General features: G+C 37.9%; 1 protein-coding gene and 1 long non-coding RNA gene across 4 annotated transcripts in view; one reads left to right on the top strand and one right to left on the bottom strand.

Annotated features, from left to right (window-relative positions):
* Positions 1-2,295: 2,295 nt before the first annotated feature.
* Positions 2,296-15,636, bottom strand: PSMA1 (proteasome 20S subunit alpha 1). Its single transcript, XM_037026961.2, has 10 exons — positions 15,431-15,636; positions 14,162-14,206; positions 13,775-13,876; positions 11,759-11,862; positions 9,780-9,868; positions 9,108-9,178; positions 8,868-8,997; positions 7,665-7,744; positions 4,546-4,656; positions 2,296-2,670 (listed from the first exon to the last, which is right to left on the bottom strand). Exons 1-10 carry the CDS (start codon positions 15,431-15,433, stop codon positions 2,614-2,616), a joined length of 792 nt encoding a protein of 263 aa, XP_036882856.1. The 5' UTR covers positions 15,434-15,636; the 3' UTR covers positions 2,296-2,613.
* The window catches only part of LOC118974012 (uncharacterized), a 111,826-nt gene continuing 100,642 nt past the window's right edge, over positions 15,636-26,819 (top strand). For all 3 annotated transcript variants that reach the window (XR_012122618.1, XR_005063605.2, XR_012122617.1), the window contains exons 1-2: positions 15,636-15,941; positions 17,504-17,549. This is a non-coding gene — a long non-coding RNA (uncharacterized lncRNA). The remainder of the gene's footprint in view (positions 15,942-17,503; positions 17,550-26,819) is intronic.

Below are 26,819 nucleotides of genomic sequence, written 5' to 3' on the forward strand. Positions count from 1 at the left end.
ACTGCTTATTTTTAACCATATCAGGTCTTCAAAGCTGCTCACATAGATGCTTAATAGATTTCAGGTGAATTGAGTATTATTTTTTATGCCAAAGTGATAGGTTTTATGAAAGGACATTATTAGGAATTTTGTTTTTAATTATTTAACACAGACTATGTGGAATGACTGAGACCAAGCAACATGAAAAGGCATCACAATGAACTTGTACAGGCAGCAGGAATGAATTTTATTGGGATGAGGATTTTTAGTTCTAAAGTCAGTGTGTAAAGCTAAAACCACATATTAAAAAACTACTCAAATTGCCTCCAAAGTACAATACAGATCACTAATATTTTTTCAGCTGAGCACCAGACAATTGGTTTACATTAAGGGAATAGGTACAAAATACACACACACACACTCTTTAAACAATGGAATCACTCAACAAAGAGGCTCACACAAAGGGGAGAGACCTGGGGCAAGAGCAGATTATGTAGTTTCCTGCTTCTGCTTTCTTCCTCAGACTATACATCCATTGAGTTTGGTGGCAGGTGGGAGGACTCCCTCTCATTCACTTATTTTGTGTAAGTTACATGCTCTTGATGCAACTCCACACGTATATCAAATGGCCATATGGTACTTGTGGCCTCATCCCGAGCTCAAATGGCAGCACTCTTGAGGTTACTTCCAGAGTAGAGACTGTCATCTCACACATTTCTGTATTTTGTCAGAAGTCTTTCAACAAGATTGCCAGTCTCTTACCATCTGCCCTTCAAGAAGTCACAAATTTTAAAGTTTAGAGCAGCCTGGAAAAAAAAAATTAAACTAACATTTTATGAATTTTAGAGTGTATAAGGTGTTTTCACATAAATTCTCCCATTTAACCTTCACAAAAATTCTCCAGATTTCCTTAAAATAGGGCTAAGGAACTTGCTTGAAACCAACAGCAGCTAATTAGAATTAGATATTAGATATAAAACCCAGGTTCCCCTTCTATAAATGGACTGCTCCTCTATAGAAAGATATGAATCCCAGAAAATAACTCCTCTAGGTTTCTCAGCAGCAAAAATTTGGATTGTTTTGTTCTTTCAACCTGACTTCCTCTAATAAGTCATGAGGATGAAAGTACAGCATAGGAAATATAGTCAATAATGTAGAATCTTTGTATGTTGACAGATGGCAACTACACTTACTGTGAACATTTAGTAATGTATATATAATTATTGAATCACTATGCTACATATCTGAAACCAACGTAATATTGTGTATCAATTATATTTCAATAAAAAAGAGAACTATAACTTCACAACCCACAGATGGTTATTCTCAAAAAAATGGAAAACGTGTTTGCAAGGTCGTAGAGAAATTGGAACTCTGGTGCATTGCTGGTAGACAGGTAAAATGGTGCGGCTGCTGTGGAAAATGTTTTGTGGTTCCTCAAGAAGTTATAAAGAATTTCCATATGACCTAGAGATACTACGATGAGGTATATATTCAAAAAAAATGTGGTATGATATGACATGGAAACTGGCTAAATTAAAAAATTTTAGTAGCACTCTGCTGTGGTGAGAAGTTGCTCATATCTGTTATATTGGTTACCTATCATCATCCCTACTAAACCTCCTCACCCTTTAGGATTCACCTCTGAGGAAGCATAGTGGATATGAGCTCATGATTACAGTTTCTAGAAACAAATTCTTAAGAGTTGGTCTTCTCAGCCCGCTCTGGACCACTTTGAACTAGAGAGGGTACTGACACTATGATCCCGAATTAATGCTTTATTTTCCCCAATCAAAAATAAAATAATCAGATTTTTCTCCAATTTCATTTTGCATGGTCTAAGATAATTGTTCTTCAATATCTGTGTAAACAGCTCATAGGAATAATGGAAGGCAGCTTAAAGATTAAGGTGGAGTAGCGCTAGACAAGATCAAAGGAAACGATGGTTTGAAATTAAAATTTCCCTTGTTTTTGCAAAAAGTTCCCTGCCCTGAGACCAGAGCTATCACTACTGCCACCTGCTGGTTGGAAAGAAAAACCTTTCATATGTTAATAATTATCTTGCTAGTACTGTTGGGAAGTAGTGGTTTCTACTTGTATTTTTACCTGAAATTTGTATTCTGAACCAAACCTCCACTGATTCTCATGCAGCCAGGCCACACACTGGAGAATTAGTGTAAAGTTGTGATGGATAAGAGGTATTATTTTTCCCCATCACTAAAAATAAGGCAGTTTAATTTGGCAAACATGGCAGATGACCAGTTGTAATGTCAAACTACTATTTACAGTTGAAGCTACTTAAAAAACAAAACCCAATACACTAGCAGGTGAAACAATTTTATTTCACAGTTTTCTTTAAAACCACAAAGACACTATGTTCTTCATATAAAAACATTAGTACAGATAACTGTTCTTTCTAGAAAATAATTATATAGACCCGCTGAAAGAAAAATGCACACCATTATACAGTTTCAGTGAAGTTGCTTGGAAAAAAACTCACATCTGGACTGATTCCTAAAACATACCATTCCACCAATCTTCATCTTTTGGTTGTGAAAGTACAGATTATTATCATCAGTATGTGTTCCTGCATTCTTACATACTTGACAATATACATACACACTGGTTTATCACTTAATGTTCCATTGGCTCATCAGCCTTTTCTGCAGGTTCATCAGCAGGTTGAGCAGGCTGAAGAGCGGAAGAAAAAAGAAAAGAACAGTGAATAACTGATATGTATACTCTAATCACAAATATTACATGATAAAAAATCATGAGAAAAATGGATTAGGAGATATTGTGGATACTCATATTTAGTTCACTGTCTTGTTGAAATTTCTGAACAAAGGGCTTTTTCTTAAAATAGACATAATTTTACAGTTCTGAAAACCTAAGCATCACCGAACTAATTCAGCATTTTATGATCTTCGTCTTGTTCAAGAAAAAAGGCCTTACTTTTAGTCACTACTAAGCCTTAAAATACATCCAGCACATTTTAGATTCTTTTCCTCTTTGGCACTAATAAGCACAGCAAAAATATGACTTAAAAACCAGCTCTGTGGCATTTGACTGCATTTTTCTCAACAGTGCTGCATTCTTACCAACAGCAGTTTAAATAATGTAAATCTTCCTCCTCCAAACAGTACCAATAATATCCTTTTCAAGACATATACACCCCTATGTTTATCACTGCACTCTTTGCAATAGCCAAGATATGGAAGCAACCTAAGTGTCCATCAATAGATGAACGGATAAAGAAGATGTGATACATATACAGAATGGAATATTATTCAGCCATAAAAAGAAAAATCCTCCCATTTGCAATATGGATGGATATCTAGAGGTTATTATGCTCAGTGAAATAAGCCAGGTGGAGAAAGACAAATATTGTATAATTTCACTCATTTGTGGAGTATAAAAACAAAGCAAAACAGAAGGAACAAAATAGCAGTAGATTCAGACACCAAGAAGGGGTTAGTGGTCACCAAAGGGGAAGGGCTGGGGAGGGAGGGAGAAGGGAATGAAGGGGCACTGTAATTTACAATCACAATATAATAGGTTTGTCAGGGGATGGCAGTACAGCATGGAGAATAGTTAATGACTCTGTAACATATTACTAAGTTGATGAAAGTGACCACACTGGAGGGGATGAGGACTTGATAATATGGGTAAATGTTCAACTACTGTGTTGTGTATCTGAAACCAACATAAGATTGCAGACTTTAATAAAAAAATATACATCCTTTTCAAATTGAAAAAATTTCCATACAGGACACTTTCTTTTTATTACATAACTATCAAGTAAGCATCAATAAATGGCAAATTTATATTCTAAACATCCAACAAAAAAGATCAGTATTTAACCTGATATTTAGCAACACTATTTGATCCTTTTCTCAGTATCTGTGAAGAGCCAACTTAGTTTCCAAAGCTGGACCAGAAGAAACTTCTCAGTCCCCACTCCTATACAATCTTGGATGGCTCTATGACTTGATTTAACCAACAAAATGTGCAGAAATGATGCTGTGCCAGTCGTAGGCCTCAGACTTAAGAATGGCTCTGAGCTTTCACTTTTGGATTTTTTCAAAAGATAATCTCTGATCTGCTACCTCGCCAGAGAGACCCTGGTGAAGGAGACGCCCCGAGATTACACGGACACAGGCCTAGGCAGCCTAACAGAGGTCCTAGCCTTCTAGCTGTTCCTCTGAGGTGCCTAGAAAATGAGCAAAGAAGGCATGTGAGTATAGCCATCTTGGATGTTCTAGACCCATACCCTCAACTGAATGCAGTGTTTCAAAGACCCCAAATGAGACCAGCAAGGAACTATTTAGCTAAGTCAGTCAACCCACTAATTTGTGAGAAAGTGCAATTGTGAGAATAACGACATCAACAGCCCTTTTTGTGTTTATAGGGATCACTGACCCCTCAGTATTTCATGTTACTCAATTCTTAGTTTTCTTACTGCTATTTAAATGAGCCTAACTCAATAATTAATGATGACAGATTTACAGAGTTATAGTAGAAGTGCAGTTTAGCACTGGTCTTGAGTGTTTATCAGTCACTGACCTGTGTCTTTCTCTGAGGTCTTTCTTCGAGACCTTCCAGGAATGGAGACACACCATCATCATCATAAATCGTAAACTCCAAGTCTTTGCCGACAATTCCAATGGAAACATTCTGAGGGAAAAGGCAAAAACTAAAACTCAAAATAATTTAGGTTGTTAAAATGCTTATGATAAATGTTGAGAAAAGTGGGAAAAAAATTTATATAGCACTTGAATAAGACTTAAAAAATGCCTAAGTGGAGGGAAAAAAGGAAGGAAACAAGTAGACCCTTGTGATTTGCAGATCTAATATCTACTTTTGACAGTTGTAAGAAACCCCAAAGGTCTATGTCACCTAGAAATTTGGAACTTGGCTCAAAATGGGAACATGTTGCAGACCAGCGTGAGCAGGCAAGCCTAACTCCTAAGAATTAATCAAATTTCTTTCATGTGTAAATTAAGACATGGTTCCTAACAAGGAAATAGAATTAAGTTTTGGGTTCTAAAGTGCTGAATTTGGTGGGGGCTTGGAACTATGTTCTACGTGGAAAAATTAAAGAGCAATTGTTAAAATGTTCAGTAAGTGCTAACAGTGCAAAAGAAACTCCTGTAACATTAAAATTTTTGTGAAAACTTGACCTATAGGGAGATACATGCCATTTTCTGTAATGCAGTAAAAATTAGACATCAAGAGGTGAGATACCTGAGCAAACTTTTCCAAATCGTAAATGTCAACAGTCAACTGCATATCCAAATTTTAAAAGATAGTCATCTTGGAGTAATGGCATTATAGGTACTTTAAAAGGGTAAGAACAATTTAGTATATTTTCCTAGTTTTTTCGAAAGAATATTTATTATTTTTATAATAAAAAATGTTCAAAAAGAATAGAAATAAAATCTTTTATTTTTAATAAAATCTTCACATACATAATAATAATTATCCAATCACTATAACAAAATGGATTTATAAAATGGTGACTGATGCATTTTAATTAATGATCATTAACCTCAAGTAGGTCCTTAACAGCTCCTGCATTTCACTATATGGGTCCCTAGATCATTCAATCGCCCCTTCTCCTGGACGACTTCTAACAGGTTCCATTCTCCTTGCTCCTATTTCACTGAGAACACTGAACCAGTCAGAAGACATTCACAAGAGCCCAGTATCCATTCTTCCATGCATCTACATCCCTAGATTCTCTTCCTTCCTGTCACTATAAATGGACAGTACAATTTCCTCTTTATGGTCTACCTTTCCACCTGTGCACTGTTCAAGGACATTGGTCCAGCAGTTTTTTTCATATTTCTTTTATATAAATGTATCCCTTTACACTGGATTGTCCATATAACTATGCAGCAAACATGCTGTAATTTCTCCCATTTTAGGAAATCAACAAAAAACCCTCCCTACATTGTTTTCTTGCCACCACCCCATTTTTTGCACCTGAAACAGAAAATCTCCTCTAAAGAGCTGTCTCTAATTTCTCTTCTCCCATTTTCTCTTGATTGAATTCCAATCAGGCTTTTGCCCGAATGTTCCATTAATTTAAACTACTCAAGTTCCCACTGACATCATTGCTGATCTAATCGTTACTTCTCAACATAGATCTTCTTCAATCTACAGCAATTTTTCATTCCCTCCTTGAAATAGTTCATTTGTTTTCAAGGATGACTCATTTTCCAAGTTTCCTTTCTACCTCCTTAGCCATCTTTCTCATCTCCTAAAGGTTGGAGTGCCCATGGACTACTCCTCCAATCTCTCGTTGAACTATTCAATTCCTTTTAGCAATCTCATAGTCCAGTCTCTAAATGCCATTTCTACATAAAGACTCTAAAATCTGTAACTCTAGGCAGGATCATTCTCCACCAAACTCCAGGGGGTGGACATCTGATAACTGCTTGCTCTCTCTCACCAATGGACAAACAACAGGCATTTCAGATTTTATATGTCCTAACTACCTACCTGATCTTCCTCATAACCTCTACCACAAGACCTGTTCTTCCACAGTCTTACCCATCTCAGTAAATTATAAATTTCTCCTTCCTTTTAAATAAGGCAAAAACCTTGAAGACATCCTTTTTTTCTTTCTCATACTTCATAACCAATTTGTTAACAAATTTTTTGGCTCTAATTTCAAAACATACTCAAAACTGAACAATTTATCATCTCCAACTCTGACTCTTCTCTAATCCAGCACAATCTCTCACCTGCATTACTGTAACAGCCTTAAAACTATTTCCACCCATAACAACCTGTTCTCATAACAGCAACCGGAGTGACTCTTTGAAAACCTCATCAAATCATGGTATTCCTCTGATCAAAATCTAACATCCCACTCAGAATAAAATCCAAAGTACGTACTGTGGCTCATAGGACATACACAATCTGGCCTTCATTACCTCTCTGACTCCATTCTTTCTTCTCCTCTTGATCACTGGCTCCAACGTTACTCACATCCTTGCCTCAAAAGTAGGAACACTCTGCACTGAATTCCCTGGAATACTTACACTGCATTCCCTGGAATTATCTTGCTCTAGACATCTGCATGGCTCACTCACTCACCTCCTTTAGGTCTTTTCCTCAAATTTCACTTTCTCAGTGAGACTATCCTTGACCACTCTATTTTAAATTACACCTGCCACACCTCTTTCCAGAACCAACTGGTCACTTTCTCCTTTTAACCTGTTTTATTTTTTCTGTAGCATTTATTATCTTCTAAAATGCTATATAATTTACTCAAGGGAATATTGTCTACCTCTCCCCAGTTTGGATGTATGTTCCATGAAGGCTAAGATCTTTGTTGTATTTACTGTATTCTCAATGCTTAGTGCCTGCAAATGTTAAGTGCTCAATACCTATATTTATTAACTGAATTAATAATAGGAACATATTCCTATGTGCTAAAGACATGAAGGACATTCTACATCAGACTTACTAGTTTAATTGCTTTATACAAGAAAGAAATGTTTAAAAGTTGTCTCAAAATCAGATCACTTAGAGAATAGCCTGAAGAAAAAGAATGAGCCAAGGGAGCCATCACTCAACTTAAAGAACTTAAGTATATACTCCTCTATTATATTTATGTAACAAAGGATTTAACTGTTATGTTATTATCTACAGTTGGAAAATGTGATACTTACCTTTGTAGTTAGGTCCTGTTCTGCAGGAAGTGTCTCTCGTAAGGCACGCAAACCATGCTTAACCAGTTCATTCAAATTGCCTATGTGTAATAAATTAACAATTATTTCTTAAATTCATCTTGATGGCAGGCTTCTTTTATTCATCAGACCTACAGTCTGAAATCATGGTTTTAGTTGCATACTAAATATATCACAATAGCCAAAAATTTAATGTTCAGCTCTGTAGTCATCTAATAATAAATAACACTGGTGACTGTAATTTTATACAATGAGGACACATAATTTTTATTATTAAATCTAACCTTTTCTTATGCTAAGCTAAATAAAAACCTCAGTTCACAAATGATACAGCTTGAAGTTTTATAATATTTGGTGAAATGCTAGTCACTGCTTTTGCTCTTTGTAAAAGAAGTCTCCGACTTTTTCTATGTGAGCAGTATTACTGCATTAGTGTCCTGGTATGAAAACTAGACATTACAAAAAAAACAGTTACTGATCAATATCCCTTATGAATACAGACACAAAAAAATCAACAAAACACCAGAAAACTGAATCCAACAACATTGATACATATTACTTATGTTATAAACCATGACCAAGAGGGATTATCCCTAGGAATGCAAAACTGGCTTAACATTCAAATATCAATCTAATATACAATAGAATGAAGGGGGAAAAAACCACATGGTTACCTTAACAGATACATAAAAAACATATGTTAAAATCGAAGACCCTTGCATAAGGAGATCACTTGAAAACCTGTACTATCATATCTTACATCTTTTATCTTTTCCACAGCTACACTGACTTTTTTACTTGATTGTAGATTACTTAGTGCAGAAATGTTGTGTGGGTAAAAATAAGAACAGAATTATACAAAACTAAAAGTTGTAAATAGAATTTATAATTGTTAACTAATACAGTGGTTCTCAACCCTGGCTGGGACATATTTCAGACCAACTGAGTCAACAATCTTCAAGATTGGTGACACATATTTGTCTTCTGATAAAGTTCCACAGTTACTGAACTACTGTAGTAGCCAGAAGGGATTAAAAACTAGTATGTGTGACAAAAACAATAATCACTTCACAGGCTTAATTTTTTAAAAAAACTCTTTCTGTAAGACTGATAATTTTCTTCATTTAGGATACTGTGTTTATTCACTATATATAGACTGGAGGGGGCAAAAAAAAAATCACTTACACTCCATAAACTCAGACATATGTCTTTCCAAGTAAGTGCGAGCTGACTGAGAACGGGCTCCAATGGACATGGCTCTACAGTCAAAATAGTTAGCAGATGGACAGGTTTGGAAAATGTGAGGTCCCATGTCCTACAAATAGAAAAAAATTCGTAATTATTGACTTCGTTTGCGCTAAAAATCAGAAAAGTTCTAGTCAGTTTAAAAAATCAGTACAATATAATAATACTTTCTGAACTTACATCATAACCAGCAATAAGCAGACCAACACCGTACGGTCTCCGGCCATATCGTTGCGTTGGTATCTGGGTCTCTTAAACTAATTAAAGAGTCTGTTCTCTAACATGGAATAAAGTACTGTCTTTACTTTCAAATTAAACATTATTAACAAAGCAGATTTTGCATTAAACTAGATGTTTCTTAATGGCTGCATAATCCATCACAGGAAGAAGAAATAAATGAGCAGTATTTCTTCAGCCTAGTATTAAAATGACTTTACCAAATCCAAGAATGAGTGCTAGCAAAATTATCTCCCATGTGGAGAACTTCATTTGTTTTGGATATTATGGGTCTAGGGTTTTTTGGGACACTTAGAACCACAATAAAAACTTTAAATCTTCTATAAAAATGATACTTGGATAGTCTTCCTGAAATTGGGCTTATCTATGCCTGGAAAATACTGATTGCTTATAAGGTTTGTGGCAAGAGCAACCCAATTCCTTTTTTAGAACCCATTTTTCCATGATAAAACTTTCCATAATTCCCCTTCTAAATTTTAAACATTCTATTACTGTAAAGTAGCCTTAACATTTTCACAATCTTACCTATGTTATGAATTATCATATTCTAATAGCTAACATAAGGACTGAATATCAAAACCCTTTACAGTTCATGTCCAAAAATAAAAAGGATACTGCTTCCAATTAGAGACACAAGACGAGACACAGGAAGAGGTCTGTCAAATACAAATCTGGAATCCAAACACTCCTGGCGCATAAAATTACTAAAAAAGAAACAAGAAAAATCAGTAATTTCAAATTACAGAGAGCTATTCCAATCTAAATAGTTAGATTTCTTTTTCCTTTCTTCCATTTACATGGATTTTATGTTTACAAGGGAACAAGAAAGACATGGCCATCAAGATGCATTTTTATATGAAACTCTGAGGCCACATGAGGTTTTTAAAGGAGTACAACATTCCTTAGCTCTAGATAACCTTTGTCTCAGAGCACTTTATAGAATACAGAAGAGAAGGCTGAGGAAGAGAAAAAGAACAATCTCTCTTCCCTTATCCTTCCCACTGTCAACAAGATTGTCTTAATTCTAGGTCTTGAACCAACAACAAGAGTAACTGCTTGCTTTTTTCTTCAAAGCTTATTAAAATTTCCCCAACAGAACAACTCCAAGAAATCGATCCATACTAGAACACTATTCTGTGTTCCTGCAAATGTTACTTCTGTCCATAAGCAGCACTCTAGAGGAGATTCAGGACACTAGACTGCTGAGTTTCACTGTTAAACCTGACAAGATTCATGGAAGTTTAACATTGGGGAAAAGGGAATTCGTGCCTAACTATTAAAGCCAACAGGATAAACAGTAAGAACTGGATATGCTCTTTTCCATGTTGCTTTGTCCAGTTTATGTGTATGTCACATCGGATGACCAAATGTTGACTGTAGGAATCAAGCTATCTGTTCAGCACTTTTATTTAAGTCCATTTCCAAAGGCTGTCTAAAACTGCATTGCCCAATATGGCAGGCACTACTAACTAACATGTGACTACTAAGCACTTACACATAAAGTGGCTAGTCTGAATTGCGATGTATTATTAAGTGCAAAATATACAAATATAAAAGATCTAGTACAAAAAACAATGTAAAATGTGTCATTAAGTTTTTATAGTGATTATATGTTGCCAAGGCATTTTAGGTTGACAAGGTTAAAAAAAAGTACTGCACAATGAAACACATTTTATATTTTTCAAGAGCTGACACAAACCAGTAAAATGCTGTCACTATATCACTGATCCAAGAGAGCCAGAGGTTTAATGAATAACTTGAAATTCTTAAATATTAGCATTACTATTTGCCTTTACTGTTTATATTCTTTCTTACCTAGTTAAATCATAGACTTAAGAGATTAGTTCTGGCTAACTACCTCCACCTCCAAATACATACACTGACTATTACTTGAGGATAATGTGTTCTTATAGGTCTTCATGTAGTCTTCTCACGTAGTCTTCATGTTAGGCTATTTAACAATAACATGGAAAAAGAAAATACTACACAAACTGAGAGTTTAAGTAATTAACCCAATCTCAGATACTAAATAGTAAAGGTGGAAACTAAACTCAATCTGTGTGATTTCAAAGCCTCAGCTCTTCATTTACACAATGTATCTCAATGAGAAATAATCTCTATCTCTAGACTCTCACAGAAATCTCCCTGTTACTCTCCACTTTCTACTTTATATTAGAGATTTGCTACTATATTTTAAGTTGCGCTAAGACAAGATCTATGTCTGATTCATCTTTGTTACCCTCAGTATTTGCCTAATAAACACTTGGATATTAAAGACAGCAAGGGTAGTTTGGCTGATCCTTAGAAACAAGACAGTGTCAAGATCTTCTTGGATGTAACATCATCATAAACAATATACACTGAGTTAACAAGTATCACGTTCTTCAGTGACTTCCCAAAAGTGTTAAGATTAATATGGTTAATTGTATTAGCTACTTCTACAGGGATCAAAAAAATGGAATACTTAGTAAATGAACCTAAATCCACTAAGGTATTCACAATCTTAATTTGTAAAACTGGCAGACACTTCCTAATATATCTTATCTGGATGAATCAAAAGGGCTGTTTGTTTTGTGTTTCATGATCACACTTACCATAACAGTCTAGCATCAGCTGTAAGTCCTGCAATTGAGATGCCAATATGGTTGTCAACATGGAGAATTTTTTTCTGATGAGCTGCAAGCTCTGATTGTGCTCTCTAAACAGGGACATCATAAGATATAAAAACAAGTTTATAATTTTATTATCTACAGTGAAACTTACATTTAATAGTTCTGTTTTTTAAAGGAGTAAGATTATTTTATTGGAAGTATCAAATGATACACAATCTTATATTAGTTTCAAGTATACAACACAGTGGTTCAACAGTTACCCATGTTATTAAATTCTCACCCCCTACTAGTGCAGCTACTGTCAACATAGGAAAATGTTACAGAATCACTGGCTATATTCTCCATGTTGTACTACCATTCTCATGACTATATATAATGACTGAGGATTTTTGTGCCCCTTTATCCTCCTCACCCTCCCCTCCTACCTACTCACCCCAAGGCCCCTACCCATGGTAACCACCAGTCGCTTCTCAGTGTCTGAGTCAACTGCTGTTTTGTTCATTTTGTTTTGTTTTTATCTTCCACAAATAAGTGAAATCATATGGTATTTGTCTTTCTCTGCCTCCCTTATTTTACTTAGTGGAATACCCTCTAGGTCTATCCATGCAGTCACAAATGGCAGGATTTTTTAAACAGGTGAATAATATTCCACTGCATGTATGTACCACATCTTTATCCATTCACCTACTGATGAACACTTAGATTGCTTCCATATTTTGGCCATTATAAATAATGAAGCAATAAACACAGGGGTACATATATCTTTTTGAATCAGGGATTTTGTTTTCTTTGGGTAAATTCCTATAAGTGGAATTACTGAGTTGAATGGTATTTCTATTTTTCGTTTCTTGAGGAACCTCCATACTGCTTTCCACAGTGGCTGCACCAATCTACATTCCCTTCAACAGTGTAGGAGGGTTCCCATTTCTCCACATCCTCACCAATACTTGTTATTTCTTGTCTTTTGGATAGTGGCCATTCTACCTGGTGAGAGGTGATGTCTCATTGTGGTTCTGATTTACATTTCCCTGATTAGTGAGCAATGTGGAACATCTTTTCACCTGCCTGTTGGGCATTTGTACTTCTTCTTTGGAGAGATGTCTGTTCAGGTCCTCTACTCATTTCTTAATTGGGTTATTTGTTTTTCTTGGTGTTAAAGCATATGAATTTATGTGTGCTGGATATTAACCCCTTATCTGATAAATTGTTAAAAAATATATTCTCCAATACTGTAGGTTGCCTTTTTGTTCTGATGATGGTGTCTTTTGCTGTACAGAAGCTTTTTAGTTTGATGTAGTCCCACTTATTAATTTCTGATTCTGTTTCCCTTGCCCAAGGAGATGTGTTCAGGAAAAAATTGCTCATGCTTATGCTTAAGAGATTTTTACCTATGTTTTCTTCTAAGAGTTTTATGGTTTCATGGCTTACATTTTAGGTCTTTAATCCATTTCAAGTTTTCTTTTGTCTATGGAGTTAGTAATCCAGTTTCATTATCTTACATGTAGTTGTCCAGTTTTCCCAACACTAGCTGTTGAAGTCTTTTCCTCACTGTATATTTATGGCTCCTTCATTGTATATTAATTGATCGTATATGCATGGGTTTATATCTGGGCTCTCTATATTCTGTAGTATATATCTTTGTAGTATAGCTTGAAGTCAGGGAGTATAATCCTATCAGCTTTGTTCTTCTTTCTCAGGATTGTTTTGGGTATTTGGTTTTTTTATGGTTCCATATGAATTTTAGGATTATTTTTTCTAGTTCATTGGAAAGCTATTGGTATTCTGATGGGGATTGCACTGAATCTGTAAATTGCTTTGGGCAGGATGGCCCCTTTGACAATATTAATTCTTCCTGTCCATGAGCATGGGATAGATTTCCATTTATTTCCGTTCCACATATTGGTGTCTTCTTTAATTTCCCTCATGAGTGTCTTACAGTTTTCAGAGTACAAGTTTTTCACCTATAAAGTAGGAAGATATATTTATTGCTTTACTTACCTTCAGTGCAACCAACACTGCATGGGTTTTGGATTTAAGACCAACTGTGGCTGAACCTTGTTTGACAGCTTCCATTGCATATTCAATTTGATGAATTCTGCCCTAAAGTGAAAAAAAAAAAACAACCCACATCTTACAGAGTCATTTTACAAGATCCTTTTATATATTTAAAATTAATTTAGAGCTCTCAAATCTCAGGTGAGCATAGTTAAAGCTCAAATTACTTTTTTTTTAAACTAGGAAACTTACTCTAATGATAAATCTAGGTTCCAAGTGTCTGAAGTGGTTACATTCCATTTTCTCACAGCTTACAATTTCATGAATTTCTAAACATATTAAACATAAACAAAAGCTACTTCATAGAAATAGTATGAAACACTATTTTACCTGAGGGCTCCAAACAGTGACATCATTGTCATACTGGTTGCGAAACTGAAAGTAAAAGAAAAAAGACCTATTAATACAAAATTTCCAACTCCTAACAAGTTCTATCCTGAAAAAATGTTCTCCTGTTTCCATTCCACATTAACACAGTGCTATTCTTATAGCCTCATTAGAAAATTACTTCTGTATTTACATGTAAGCCAGTTTTACATTTAGTAGAAGCTAGAAGCTCACAGATCTAGATGGACCTAGCTTCCCAATTTCCAATTCTACCACTGTCCACGGCACTCCCTTTGGGTTCATGTGTCAACTCTCCTTTGTGTCTTTGCTTACACTCTTGCCTTGTATCCAGCCATAATAAATGGTTAAAAGCATTCCTTTTCTTTAAACTAGCTCAAACGTCTATCTCTTGAAGCCTTTCCTGTCTCTTCTCCCAGAGTCCCCAACAACAGGTCTTTATATGCACACCCCTTTCTATCTCATATGACGATGAGGGACTTGGCTGATTTACCTTTGAACCCTCTCTGCACTCAACAGTGCCTTGTAGGTATAAACCTTAGTACTGAATGAATAAACCTAATAATGTCTTTAGGAAGTTAGAGGTGGTCACAAATAGGTAGTCAGAACAATTACTGACTGCTTTTAATGACTATTCTAATAAGTCTATTAGCACAGTACGTGGGAAAATAATCTCGGCGGAGACGGGTTGGTGAGAAGATTGAGTGCTGGAATGGCAGAGGACTCGAAGCCCAGAGCCCTATGTTGTCACCCTGATAACAGCACTTTTCTTGGCCTCAGTTTACTCATCTGTAAACTTAGGTGACTGGACAAAGTGTCTGAAAAGAGCCTTTTTTGACCAAGCGCTAGGGGAGAGATAAACCGGACGGTCCCACCAGGAAAATGGACGCAGTCCAGGGACCCCAGCCCTGGGGTAAAGTCCGCACAGGCAGTACAGGGAGGCCTCCAAGTCCAGTCCCTATTTTTCTTTCTCCCTCCCACACACTGCACGAGGGTCCACTCTGGACCACCCGGGATCTACTCCACCGAAAGAACCTGAGGAGCGAAAGAAGCCGGGGAAAGGCCACAGCGACTACCGACCGCCGCTCTCCGGCCAGGCCGGAGATGCTGAATCACTGCCGGAACCCTCCCTCCGGCCGAGGCTCCCGTGCCCTGTGGCCCTGGGCCGCCCTGAGGATGACAGAAGAAGCGGCCCGCCGTCTCCCAGTCAGCGAACCTCCGCCCAACCCTGCCAGCGCTTGGAGTCCAACGCACCATGGTTCCGGCGCGGGTCTGGCAGGCGGCCTCCTGCAAAGCTGCGGGTCGCGGAGCACGGCCGAAACTACCACTCGGGGATCTACAGAAAAGGCTGCGGGGTTTTGACGGCGGCGGCGCAGGGCAGGGCAGTCTATTCCAGAAACATCGATAGGCTTCCAACGCTTCCCCGCCCTCAAAGCGCCAGCGCGCTCGGGGGCGGGCGGGGCCTCAGAAGAAGCCGGACCTGAGATTGGCGGGAAACCTTGTTCTCGGGATTCCGGCGGCAGCTAAATGCTGCAGGGCTGCCACTACCGAACAAGTCACCCTTCTTGGGACCTCAGGGATAGAACCTGTGTATTGCACATTCCCGCCATCTTCTCGCCCGCCAGGCAGATGCATCTGAAACTGCTCTGTAGTACAGCTGCGATGATGAGGGTTGCGCTCAACCTCTCATTCCGAGTCCACAGAGATTTGGGGTTTTGTGTGACTGTGAGAAGAACGAGGATGTAAGAAAGACCGCAAAATAATGGTCCGTCTCTGTGTGTCAAACATACTCTTTCTTGAATATCTTGTTTGTGTACATGTTTCTTTTTCTGCTTTGGAATCCTTTTCCTCCTTCCCTGGAGAACTCGTCTTTCAAGGTTCTGTTGTCATCCATCACTATTATCATTTTTGGTTTTCCCCCACCGGACTTTTGAACTCCTTGAGGGCACTAATGTCTTTCTGTGACCTCAAAACCAATATGAAGATAAGATGTTTTACTTACCCAAGTCTCTATTGTTTAATATTTAAGTATTTCCCCCCTCCCCAACCCTAGCAACTCATGAATTTCCTTAGAATAAATTCCTGAAAGTGATATTGCAGGGCCAAATGAAATGGATATTATGAAGCGTTTGATAAAAAATGCTAATTTATCCTCCAGAAATGTTTTACCAGTTATCTCAACAGTAGTGTATGAGGGCGCTCTCTTCTTAAATTCATCAGTACTAGCTGTGGTCATCTTTAAAAACACTGTTAATTTGGTGAATTCAATTAAAAGATTGTTTTCTTTTGGTTCTCAAGCACCTAGCAAATGCTAAATGTTTAATAGAATTGTCAAAGAAATGAATGAAGAATATTAAATGATTAAAATAACTGCTCATTTAAAAATTGATATATAGTACATAAACATTTTGACAGTTGTGAAGATGGTCAAAAGATAAAAACTTTCAGTTGTAAGAAAGAGTACTACAGGTGTAGTGTACAGCATGAGGACTATAGCTACCACTGCTGTATGATATATAGGAAAGTTGTTAAGAGTAATCCTAAGAGTTCTCATCACAAGGAAAAAACTTTCTTTTTTACTTCTTTCTTTTTCTTGTATCATATGAGAAGATAGATGTTAGCTGAACTTACTGTAATAATCATTTCACAATATATGTAAATCAAACCATCATTCTGTATGCCTTAAATTTATGCAGTGATGTATGTCAATTATTTCTTAAAAAAATTAGGGGAAGATTTTTTAAAATAAGCTAAAATTGGTAAAAAAAAAAGTTAATGCACAGATTAAGTATGTAATACAACCAGAAATGCTTTTTAATAAAAATAAAAATTGTTGTATAGTACATAACATTTTGACAATTTTCTACATATCTCTATATATTCACATGCCTCATAAATATGTACAATAAATATATAATTCTTTTTACAAATAAGACCATACTGGCCTTTAACTACCTTGACAAATAAGGTCAAACTGAACTGTTTTACACTATACTTAAAAAGTTACGACCATCTTTTCATGTCCATAAATAATGATCTATAAGTTTTCAATAGTTGCATTATATTCCTTTGTGTGGAAATACAATAATTTACTTAACTATGGGTAAGAAATTAGATTATTTTCAAGTTCTTGCTATTATAAAAACACTAATGATTATTCTTATACATGGACCTATTTTGTGTACTTTCCTGATTATCTCCTTGTAATGGATTCATAGTAATAGAATTGTGGGGTCAAAGTGAACCTCCATTTACGATTATGATAAATATGGCTAAATTGCAAAACAAACATCAATTGTATCAGTTATATCAATTTGTATTCTACAGTTCCTGAGAGTCTACTTTCTTCATACCCATACCAGCACTGGACAGGGTAAGTACTTTTTCTTTTTTTTCATTAAGGTATCATTGATATACACTCTTATGAAGGTTTCACATGAAAAACATTGTGGTTACTACATTCACCCATATTATCAAGTCCCCCTGATATCCCATTGAAATCACTGTCCATCAGTGTAGTAAGATGCCACAGAGTCACTACTTGTCTTCTCTGTGCTACAGTGTCTTCTCCGTGACCCCTCCCAAACCATGTGTACCAATCATAGTACCTCTCAATCCCCTTCTCCCTCTGTCCCCACCATTTCTCCAACACTCCTCCCCTTTGGTAGCCACTAGTCGCTTCTTCGAGTCTGTGGGTCTGCTGCTGTTTTGTTCCTTCAGTTTTGCTTTGTTATTATGCTCTACAAATGAGGGAGATCATTTGGTACTTGTCTTTCTCTGCCTGGCTTATTTCACTGAGCATAATATCCTCTAGCTCCATCCATGTTGTCGCAAATGGTAGGATTTGTTTTCTTCTCTGAATATTATTCCATTGTGTTTATGTACCACATCTCAGGGTAAGTACTTTTTACCTTTATCAAGCTATAAGCAGAAAAAGAAGAAATGTCTTGCTTTACTTTTATTTGCCTTTTTTGCCTACTAGTAAAAAAATATTTTCATATTTTTGTTACTTTAGTGAATTGCCACTTCATTCCTATTCTCAGTTCATTGTTGTGTCATTTTCTTATTAACTTGTAGGGGCTCCTTCCCATTAAGGATGTTAGCCTCTTATTACTGTGTTACTTGCATAGAAGGAGATTATAGGATACAAATAAAGAAACCTAATGGAGATAGCTCAAGTAGAAGGTGGGGAAGAAGCATGAGGATATTGTAAATATGTAACAGGAAATAGCGTAAGCATCCAGGGATAGGAATTTTTTACTTTTTTATTTACTGAAGAATTCCTACTGCCTGAAAGAAGCCCTGGCATTGTAGTAGGCATTCACCAAACATTTGTTGAATGAGTGAATGAAAGACTGATGGATCTCTTGTTCCAAAACTTGTCCTTTTGATTGTTATATCCTAAGAAAATATCTGGGACTTGGTGTTATATCTTCATTCAGTGATTTGCTAGACTCTTCAGAGAGGCTCTTATCCAAGCACCACTTGTAAGCCATTAGAAGGGGTATTTGGTTGGCCTTTTTGTCAAAACTGAAAGTTCTAAGCACTTACTAGCTTTTATATGACTTTCAGCTCCCTTATGCATGTCTTGTGCATTTGGCTGAGGATATATGTTGGTCCCAGGAGCTGAAAAATTGATGAAAAAAGATATTTTGTAGGAAGAGTGGGTTAACAAATGTACCATTACATTTTTTTTTGGTATGATTAATGTACAAATACATGAGCAATATTATGGTTACTAGACTCCCCACATTATCAAGTCCCCACCACATACCCCATTACAGTCACTGTCCATCAGCGTAGTAAGATGCTATAGTATCATTACATGTCTTCTCTGTGTTGTACTGCCTTCCCCACCCCACTACATTATGTGTGCTAATCGTAATGTCCCTTTTTCCCCCTTACCCCTCCCTTCCCACCCATCCTCCCCAGTCCCATTCCATTTGGTAACTGTTAGTCCATTCTTGGGTTCTGTGAGTCGGCTGCTGTTTTGTTCCTTCAGTTTTTTCTTTGTTCTTGTACTCCACAGATCAGTGAAATCATTTGGTACTTGTCTTTCTTGGCCTGGCTAATTTCACTGAGCATAATTCCCTCTAGCTGTGTCCATGTTGTTGCAGATGGTAGGATGTGTCTCTTCTTATGGCTGAATAAAATTCCATTGTGTATATGTACTACATCTTCTTTATCCATTTATCTACTGATGGACTCTTAGGTTGCTTCCATTTCTTGGCTATTGTAAATAGTGCTGCGATAAACATAGGGGTGCATCTGTCTTTTTCAAACTGGAGTGCTGCATCCTTAGGGTAAATTCCTAGGAGTGGAATTCCTGGGTCAAATGATATTTCTATTTTGAGTTTTTTGAGGTACCTCCATACTGCTTTCCACAATAGTTGAACTAATTTACATGCCCACCAGCAGTGTAGGAGAGTTCCCCTTTCTCCACAACCTCACCAACATTTGTTGTTGTTTGTCTTTTGGATGGTGGCCATCCTAACTAGTGTGAGGTGGTATCTCATTGTGGTTTTAATTTGCATTTCTCTGATGATTAGCAATGTGGAGCAACTTTTCATGTGCCTGTTGGCCATCTGAATTTCTTCTTTGAACAGTGTCTGTTCAGCTCCTCTGCCCATTTTTAATTGGATTATTTGCTTTTTGTTTGTTGAGGTACTTGAGCTCTTTATATATTTTGGATGTCAAACCTTTATCGGATATGTCATTTATGAATATATTCCCCCATACTGTAGAATGCCTTTTTGTTCTATTGATGGTGTCCTTTGCTGTACAGAAGCTTTTCAGCTTGATATAGTCCCACTTGTTCATTTTTGCTTTTGTTTCCCTTGCCCGGGGAGATATGTTCATGAAGAAGTCGCTCATGTTTATGTCCAAGAGATTTTTGCCTATGTTTTTTCCTAAGAGTTTTATGGTTTCATGACTTACATTCAAGTCTTTGATCCATTTTGAGTTTACTTTTTTGTATGGGGTTAGATAATGATCCAGTTTCATTCTCTTACATGTAGCTGTCCAGTTTTGCCAAAACCAGCTGTTGAAGAGGCTGTCATTTACCCATTTATATCCATGACTCCTTTATTGTATATTAATTGACCATATACATTTGGGTTAATATCTGGACTCTCTATTCTGTTCCACTCATCTATGGGTTTATTCTTGTGCCAGTTCCAAATTGTTACTGTGGCTTTGTAATAGAACTTGAAGTTGGGAAGCAAGATCCCCCCTGCTTTATTCTTCCTTCTCAGGATTGTTTTGGCTATATGGAGAATTTTAGAACTATTTGTTCCAGTTCGTTGAAGAATGCTGTTGTTATTTTGATAGGGATTGCATTGAATCTGTAAATTGCTTTAGATAGGATGGCTATTTTGACAATATTAATTCTTGCTACCCAAGAGCATGGGATTAAGAGTGTCTTGTAGTTTTCAGGGTATAGGTCTTTCACTTCCTTGGTTAGGTTTATTCCTAGGTATTTTATTCTTTTTGATGCAGTTGTGAATGGAATTGTTTTCCTGATTTCATTTTCCGCTAGTTCATCTGAAGTATATAGGAATGCAACAGATTTCTGTGTATTAATTTTGTATCCTGCAACTTTGCTGAATTCAGATATTAGTCCTAATAGTTTTGGAGTGAATTCTTTAGGGTTTTTTATGTACAATATCATGTCATCTGCAATTAGTGACAATTTGTATTCTTCCTTGCCAATCTGGATGCTTTTTATTTCTTTGTTTTGTCTGATTGCCATGGCTAGGACCTCCAGTACTATGTTGAATAAAAGTGGGGAGAGTGGGCATCCTTGTCTTGTTCCTGATCTTAGGGAAAAGCTTTCAGCTTCTTGCTGTTAACTATGATGTTGGCTGTGGTTTTGTCATATATGACCTTTATTATGTTGAGGTACTTGCCCTCTATACCCATTTTGTTGAGAGTTTTTATTATCAATGGATGTTGAATTTTGTCGAATGCTTTTTCAGCATCTATTGAGATGATCATGTGTTTTTTGTCCTTCTTTTTGTTGATGTGGTGGATGTTGTTGATGATATTTGAATGTTGTACCATCCTTGCATCCCTGTGATGAATCCCACTTGATCACGGTGTATGATCCTCTTGATGTGTTTTTGAATTCAATTTGCTAATATTTTGTGGAGTATTTTTGCATCTATGTTCATCAGGGATATTGGTTTGTAATTTTCTTTTTTTATGGTATCTTTGCCTGTTTTTTGGTATTAGAGTGATGCTGGCTCATTACTTTTTAAATTTAAAGGTCAGCAATAAGTTATGTCAGGCTCTTTTAAAATCAAATAAAACTAAATTCTAAATAAAATCCAAGTTGAAAATTTTTCCCCATGGACATGTAAATCTCACTGTGTTATTCTATTTATCAATTGTAACTGGTACCTTGAATAAATGAGATGTGTAGGGTGCAATTTGCAAATAACTTTATTTATCTCCATATGTTAAAACACACTCTGGAATTAATTCTTCTCTGATCCTTGAATGGAACATGGCACAAATATCATGACTCTTCTATTCAAGTAAAAATGTTAATTACCCAACTCAACAGCCACTCATCAGTAATTAATTTGTCCAGTATAATAATGAAAATTCAGGAGTGAGGCTTCTTCCCTTCCTGAGCTTGAGCCTGCCATGGCAAAAGGACAGTTCCTCATTATGTCCCTGCCCCAAATTTACCTGCCTAAAATTTCTCTCCTAGTCCTCCACCATCACCATCAAGATGCCTTACTCCCCAAGTTTTAACAGGAATGGGCAAGAGAGTTCTTAAATTGACTAGTATAGTTCTGTGATTAAGGTTGGATGCTCTTTGAGCTTAGCAGGTATTTACACTCAACACTTGTTATTGTATGTATTGTTTGAAGATATCTCCATCCTGACCTTATCCCAATGAACTAATACTGCAGCTTCTCACTTGCCTTTTAGGTAAATATATGTCACCTGGCCCTCAGCTCAGTGTCAGTTGTTAGCTTCTGTGGTATATACCTCCAGCCTCTTTCTGAAGAGTCTCCTCATACTTCTACTTGACCCTCTATAGTAGCCCATATCTGATCCAAAGAGATACCCATAGGATGGCTTTGCCTCATACCTTTGGGAGTATGGACTTTGACCAAACTTAAAACTCATCTTTGCAGTTAGCCAGTCAAAATTTTCTGTCTAGATTCCATGAGAATATTAGCTCCATGAGCTAATTCCTCTATTTTGTTCAATACTATAATCACCTGTGCTTAGAATAGTCCCTTTACGTAAAAAGTGCTATATGAAAATGAAATGAATGAACTTCTCACGTACATGAGCCAGATAAAAATCCATTGAGACCCTCAGAACTCCCAGCTCTAGAAGCCATGTGTCAGAGTTCCTTTAAAGCCTTTCTCTCTAGGCATGTGATGAGGAAAAGGCAGTAACAACACACAACATACCTAAAACCCTCTCAAAATCTTCTAAGCCTCAACTTTTTGCTTACTTATGAGTGGATAGAAAATTAAGTTGCAAAAGCAACACCTCCCCTATTTTTTTTTAATTTCTAGTTTTGGTGGTCTCCCAGTTTACTGTGAAATATAGGGATAATTGGCACTTTAGTAGTGCCTCAGTCAAAACTGAGACAGAGTCCCATTTTTACCTCCTGCTATGTGCATGTAAATTGCACTTACTTGTTTCCACGTGTTGTCTCTGTTAAATCATAAGCTCCCAGAGGACAGGGACTGTGTTATATTTTTCTTTGTATATATATCTAATGTGTCACACAAACTAGGTGCTCCATAAAGTATAGCTGAAAGAGTTAGGGATGAATATTAAGTACTTTATCAGTAGAAATAATAATTCCAAATATATTGCATAGTACCACAGAAAAACATCCAAAACTCAGTGTTTCTAGTACTCTTCTAGTAAAAATCTTTACGTTTGGAAATATAGCAAAGTTGTAGAATTGCTTGCACTTTACTGTCACCATGCTAGATATTCTCTGTTGCCCCTATTGATCTACTTTACCCTTTATGGATTAGATCAGCAGTATCCCTTACCCTCTGGCTTCCAGTTGAGCTTAGCTGATGGAAGGCACTAGCAGGGGATAAGAAGGCAGTAGAAGAGAAAGAGTGTATTTATTACCCTCTGTCTTGACAATGGGTTTCAACCCCAGGCAAGTTCACTATGGATTCAGTGAGACCAAGGACTGACAATGGAATGTTCTTGGAGTGAAAGGGTTTATTTCTCAGCTTTTTCTCCCGGCAATAGGTCGAGCACTAAATTACATCTGCATCCAACAGTCTGCAGGTCTGCAATCCTCCTTATCTCTGCCTCCTCTCAGAGCACTGGGCAGAGCTCTTTATATAGTGATTCAGTCAATAATAACTTATTGCCTGTGGGTGTGGAAGCAGTAGCCTAGCAGCAGGCCAGTTACATCATCAAGTAGTTTAAGTTCAGGTGAGGATCCTGGCCATGGGAACCTTCACTTTGTCCACATTCCACTCCTTCAGGATTCTCGCCTCACAATCTATCTACATGCTCTTAATCTTCCTCAGTGGTCCCTGTGCAAGAAACCTGGAGCATTGTAACCAGATTCCACAACAGCAACAGAGGATAACAGTAACATAGTGATAATAACAAAAATTAAGATACAACAAAAATTTGATACAGGTAACAAAACTGATAATAATCCTCAAGCCTGAGGAGGTTATTTCAGCTATATTCAAAACCAGTTCTACTCAGATGAGTTCATGACTCACACCTACTAGTGGTACAGATAGGGAGCTCCATGCACCCCAGTGAGTAGCACTTTTTTTGCTAGGGGGTGTGCCCAATCCATAAAGACCTTTTTAAGACACATATTTTAACAACACCAACATAGGCAAATCTTGTCCATCAGGTAAGATACATGCAAGAGACTGGTCCTATGATAGGACTCTAGCAAGAAAGGGGTCCCATTCAGGTCTAGTATACCATACCTTTACCTCTCTCCCTGTGGGGGTTACTGAAGGGTCTATATATAGTGCTACTGGAGGTGCATGCACTGGCCATAATGATAAAACAAAACTCCCCAGTAAGATGCACCTACCTTCTGGCCTTTCAAGATATACTACTGTGATCTTTGGGGGCTTCTTTGCTGTTACTCCAGGAATACACAGGAGGCCAGCTTCCAGGCTTTGTCCCAAAGGTGCCAGGAGGGCCATCCATCATTGGTCCATGTGTCAAAATGTCCAAGGCCATTTCCACTCAATGGAGTCTCCAGGGTTTACTGCAGTTGGTCCTGGCAGCAAGATATTATTCTGGTGGCCGACCCTTGGCTTCAACAATTCCTCCTTGGTTTATACTTAAAGTTGTATAGGTGAAGCAGCAATATGCATTAGCATGTCTGTGGGGCTCAGGGCTCCCTTTCAGGGTTTCTTGTTCAAATGCTGTAGCACTGTCTATAAGCGAACTGGTCATCCCTGCAGACTATTGGTGTATTACTTCAGTCCAGATTTTAACAAACCATTGTACCTCTCTATCATGCCTGCTGTAGTAGGATTGGATGGCACATGAAACTTCCATTTGATTCCTAACTCTTGCACCCATTCTTGTAGTGCATGTCCAGTAAAATGGATGCCTTGATCACTCTCAATTACCTGTGGTTGGCCATAGGCTGCAAAGAGATGCTTCAGGCCTCTTTTGGTCATTTGTTGGTCTGCACGATGTGTAGGAAAAGCAGCCGCAAGTCCAGTAGCTGTGTCCACACAAGTCACAGCATATTGGTACCCTTCTGACACAGGCAGAGGCCCAATATAGTCTATCTGCCACCTGATGAGGGGTATTGGCCCCTTTGCTATTGTCCTGTGTTGCTGTGGAACTTGGAGTAAGTCCCTTTTAAAGCATACGATGCACTCCTGCTGGGTTTTGCTGACTTCTTCAAAGGTCAAAGGCAAGCCCCACTGACAGGCTACAGCCCACATTATCTTTTGTCCCACGTGCAACAAATGCTCACATAACCATTGGGCTACATCAGAGGCAGGCTTTCCTTCTAGCCAACATACCTGGGCGAATTCATCTGCTTGATCATTTCCTGGGGATGCCAGTGTCAAATGACCTGTCACATGATATACTGTAACTATTTTAGTCTGACCACAGGCCCATAAGTCTTGCCATAATTCTTGCCTCCAAAGGGGTCAGTGACCAACTAACTGGTTGGCATGGTACCATGTTGGTAGCCACGGGATCAAGCCCTGATAGACGGCCCAGCTGTCAGTACAGACAACTATAGGGGAGGGCTCCTGGGTGATCACAAGCCACACAGCCCACAGCTCTGCTCATTGACTGCTCTTCCCCTCACCATCTTCCATCCATAGTGTCTCAGTCTTAGGATAGAAAACTATGGCCCTTCATTTTGGGGGCTGCCCATGGCTGGAGCCATCTGTGTGCCATGCATCTTCAGATATAGGGGCTCTTTCCTCCCAATAAAGGCTCTCTGTTACTAATGGTTCTAAAGTAAATTATTCCTCCTTTTCACTAGTATATGTTACTGGCCCCAATAAGTGTTGGAGTTCTTCATTCAAGGAGCTATTAAAGGGTGATATGTTGCTGTAGGTACACACCCTACTTGGCCAGTGTAGGCATTTGTGCCACACTAGTCCTTGGCTTTTGGTCCAGTCTCAAACCCACCCCATGATGGGATAAGTGGTTATTACCTTTCTGGGGGCCATTCCGATAATGGGTTCTTATAGCCAGCAAAGCATGATAGCCAATTGTTTTTCTATTAAGGTGTATCGTACCTCTACCCCTTTATAGAAATGCGACCAGAATCCAATAGGTTGGAGAGTTCATTCAAGCCACTGCCAGAGACCCCAGCCTTAACCATCGTTAGTCACATGAACATCCAGCTCACAGGGCCTTGATGGGTCTATCACACTCAAGGCCTGCACAGCCTTGACTGCCTGTTCTGCTGTAGTAAAGGCAGATGCACATGCCTCATCCCAGTCTGACCTGATGCCCTTTTGTACCAACCAGTATAAGGGCTTCAGAATTTGTGCTAAATGTGGGATAAACACTCTCCAGTAGCCTAGAATACCCCAAAACTCCTGTAACAATACTATAGTTTCAGGTATAGGAAAGGCCTGGACTTTATCTTTGACTGCTTCCAGTGTAACTTTAGTCTTACCAAACCAGATGACCCCTAAGAATTTGACTGGCAAACCAGGTCCCTGAACCTTGGTGCTGTTCAAATCCCATCCCTTCTCTTGTAGATGTTTCAGCAGTCTAGGTGCTGCACCTTCTAGAGCTGAAAGATTATCAGATCTGAGCATGATATCATCAATATAATGGTACAGCTGCATGGTTTGTGGTTTTTCCCATGCTGCCAAGTCCTAGGCTACAAGTCCATGACAGATGGTGGGGCTGTGGAAGGATGGTGAAAGTCTATTGCCATCCTTCCCATATGGAGGCAAACTGTTCTTGACTTCCCTGCTCAATGTCAATGGAAAAGAAGGCATTAGCAAGATCTACCACATAATGGTATGTTCCTAGTTTGTGACTGAGGTATCCTTCAGGTCTGCAATAGAGGGGATGGCAGCATGGGGTGGTAGGACTTTATTCAGTTCTCTGTAATCCATGGTTATATGCCAGAAGTCATCCAGCTTTTTTACTGGTCTCAGTGGGGAAT

This window comes from Manis javanica, chromosome 11 (assembly GCF_040802235.1).
Source record: "Manis javanica isolate MJ-LG chromosome 11, MJ_LKY, whole genome shotgun sequence".
Taxonomy (NCBI): Eukaryota; Metazoa; Chordata; class Mammalia; order Pholidota; family Manidae; genus Manis; species Manis javanica.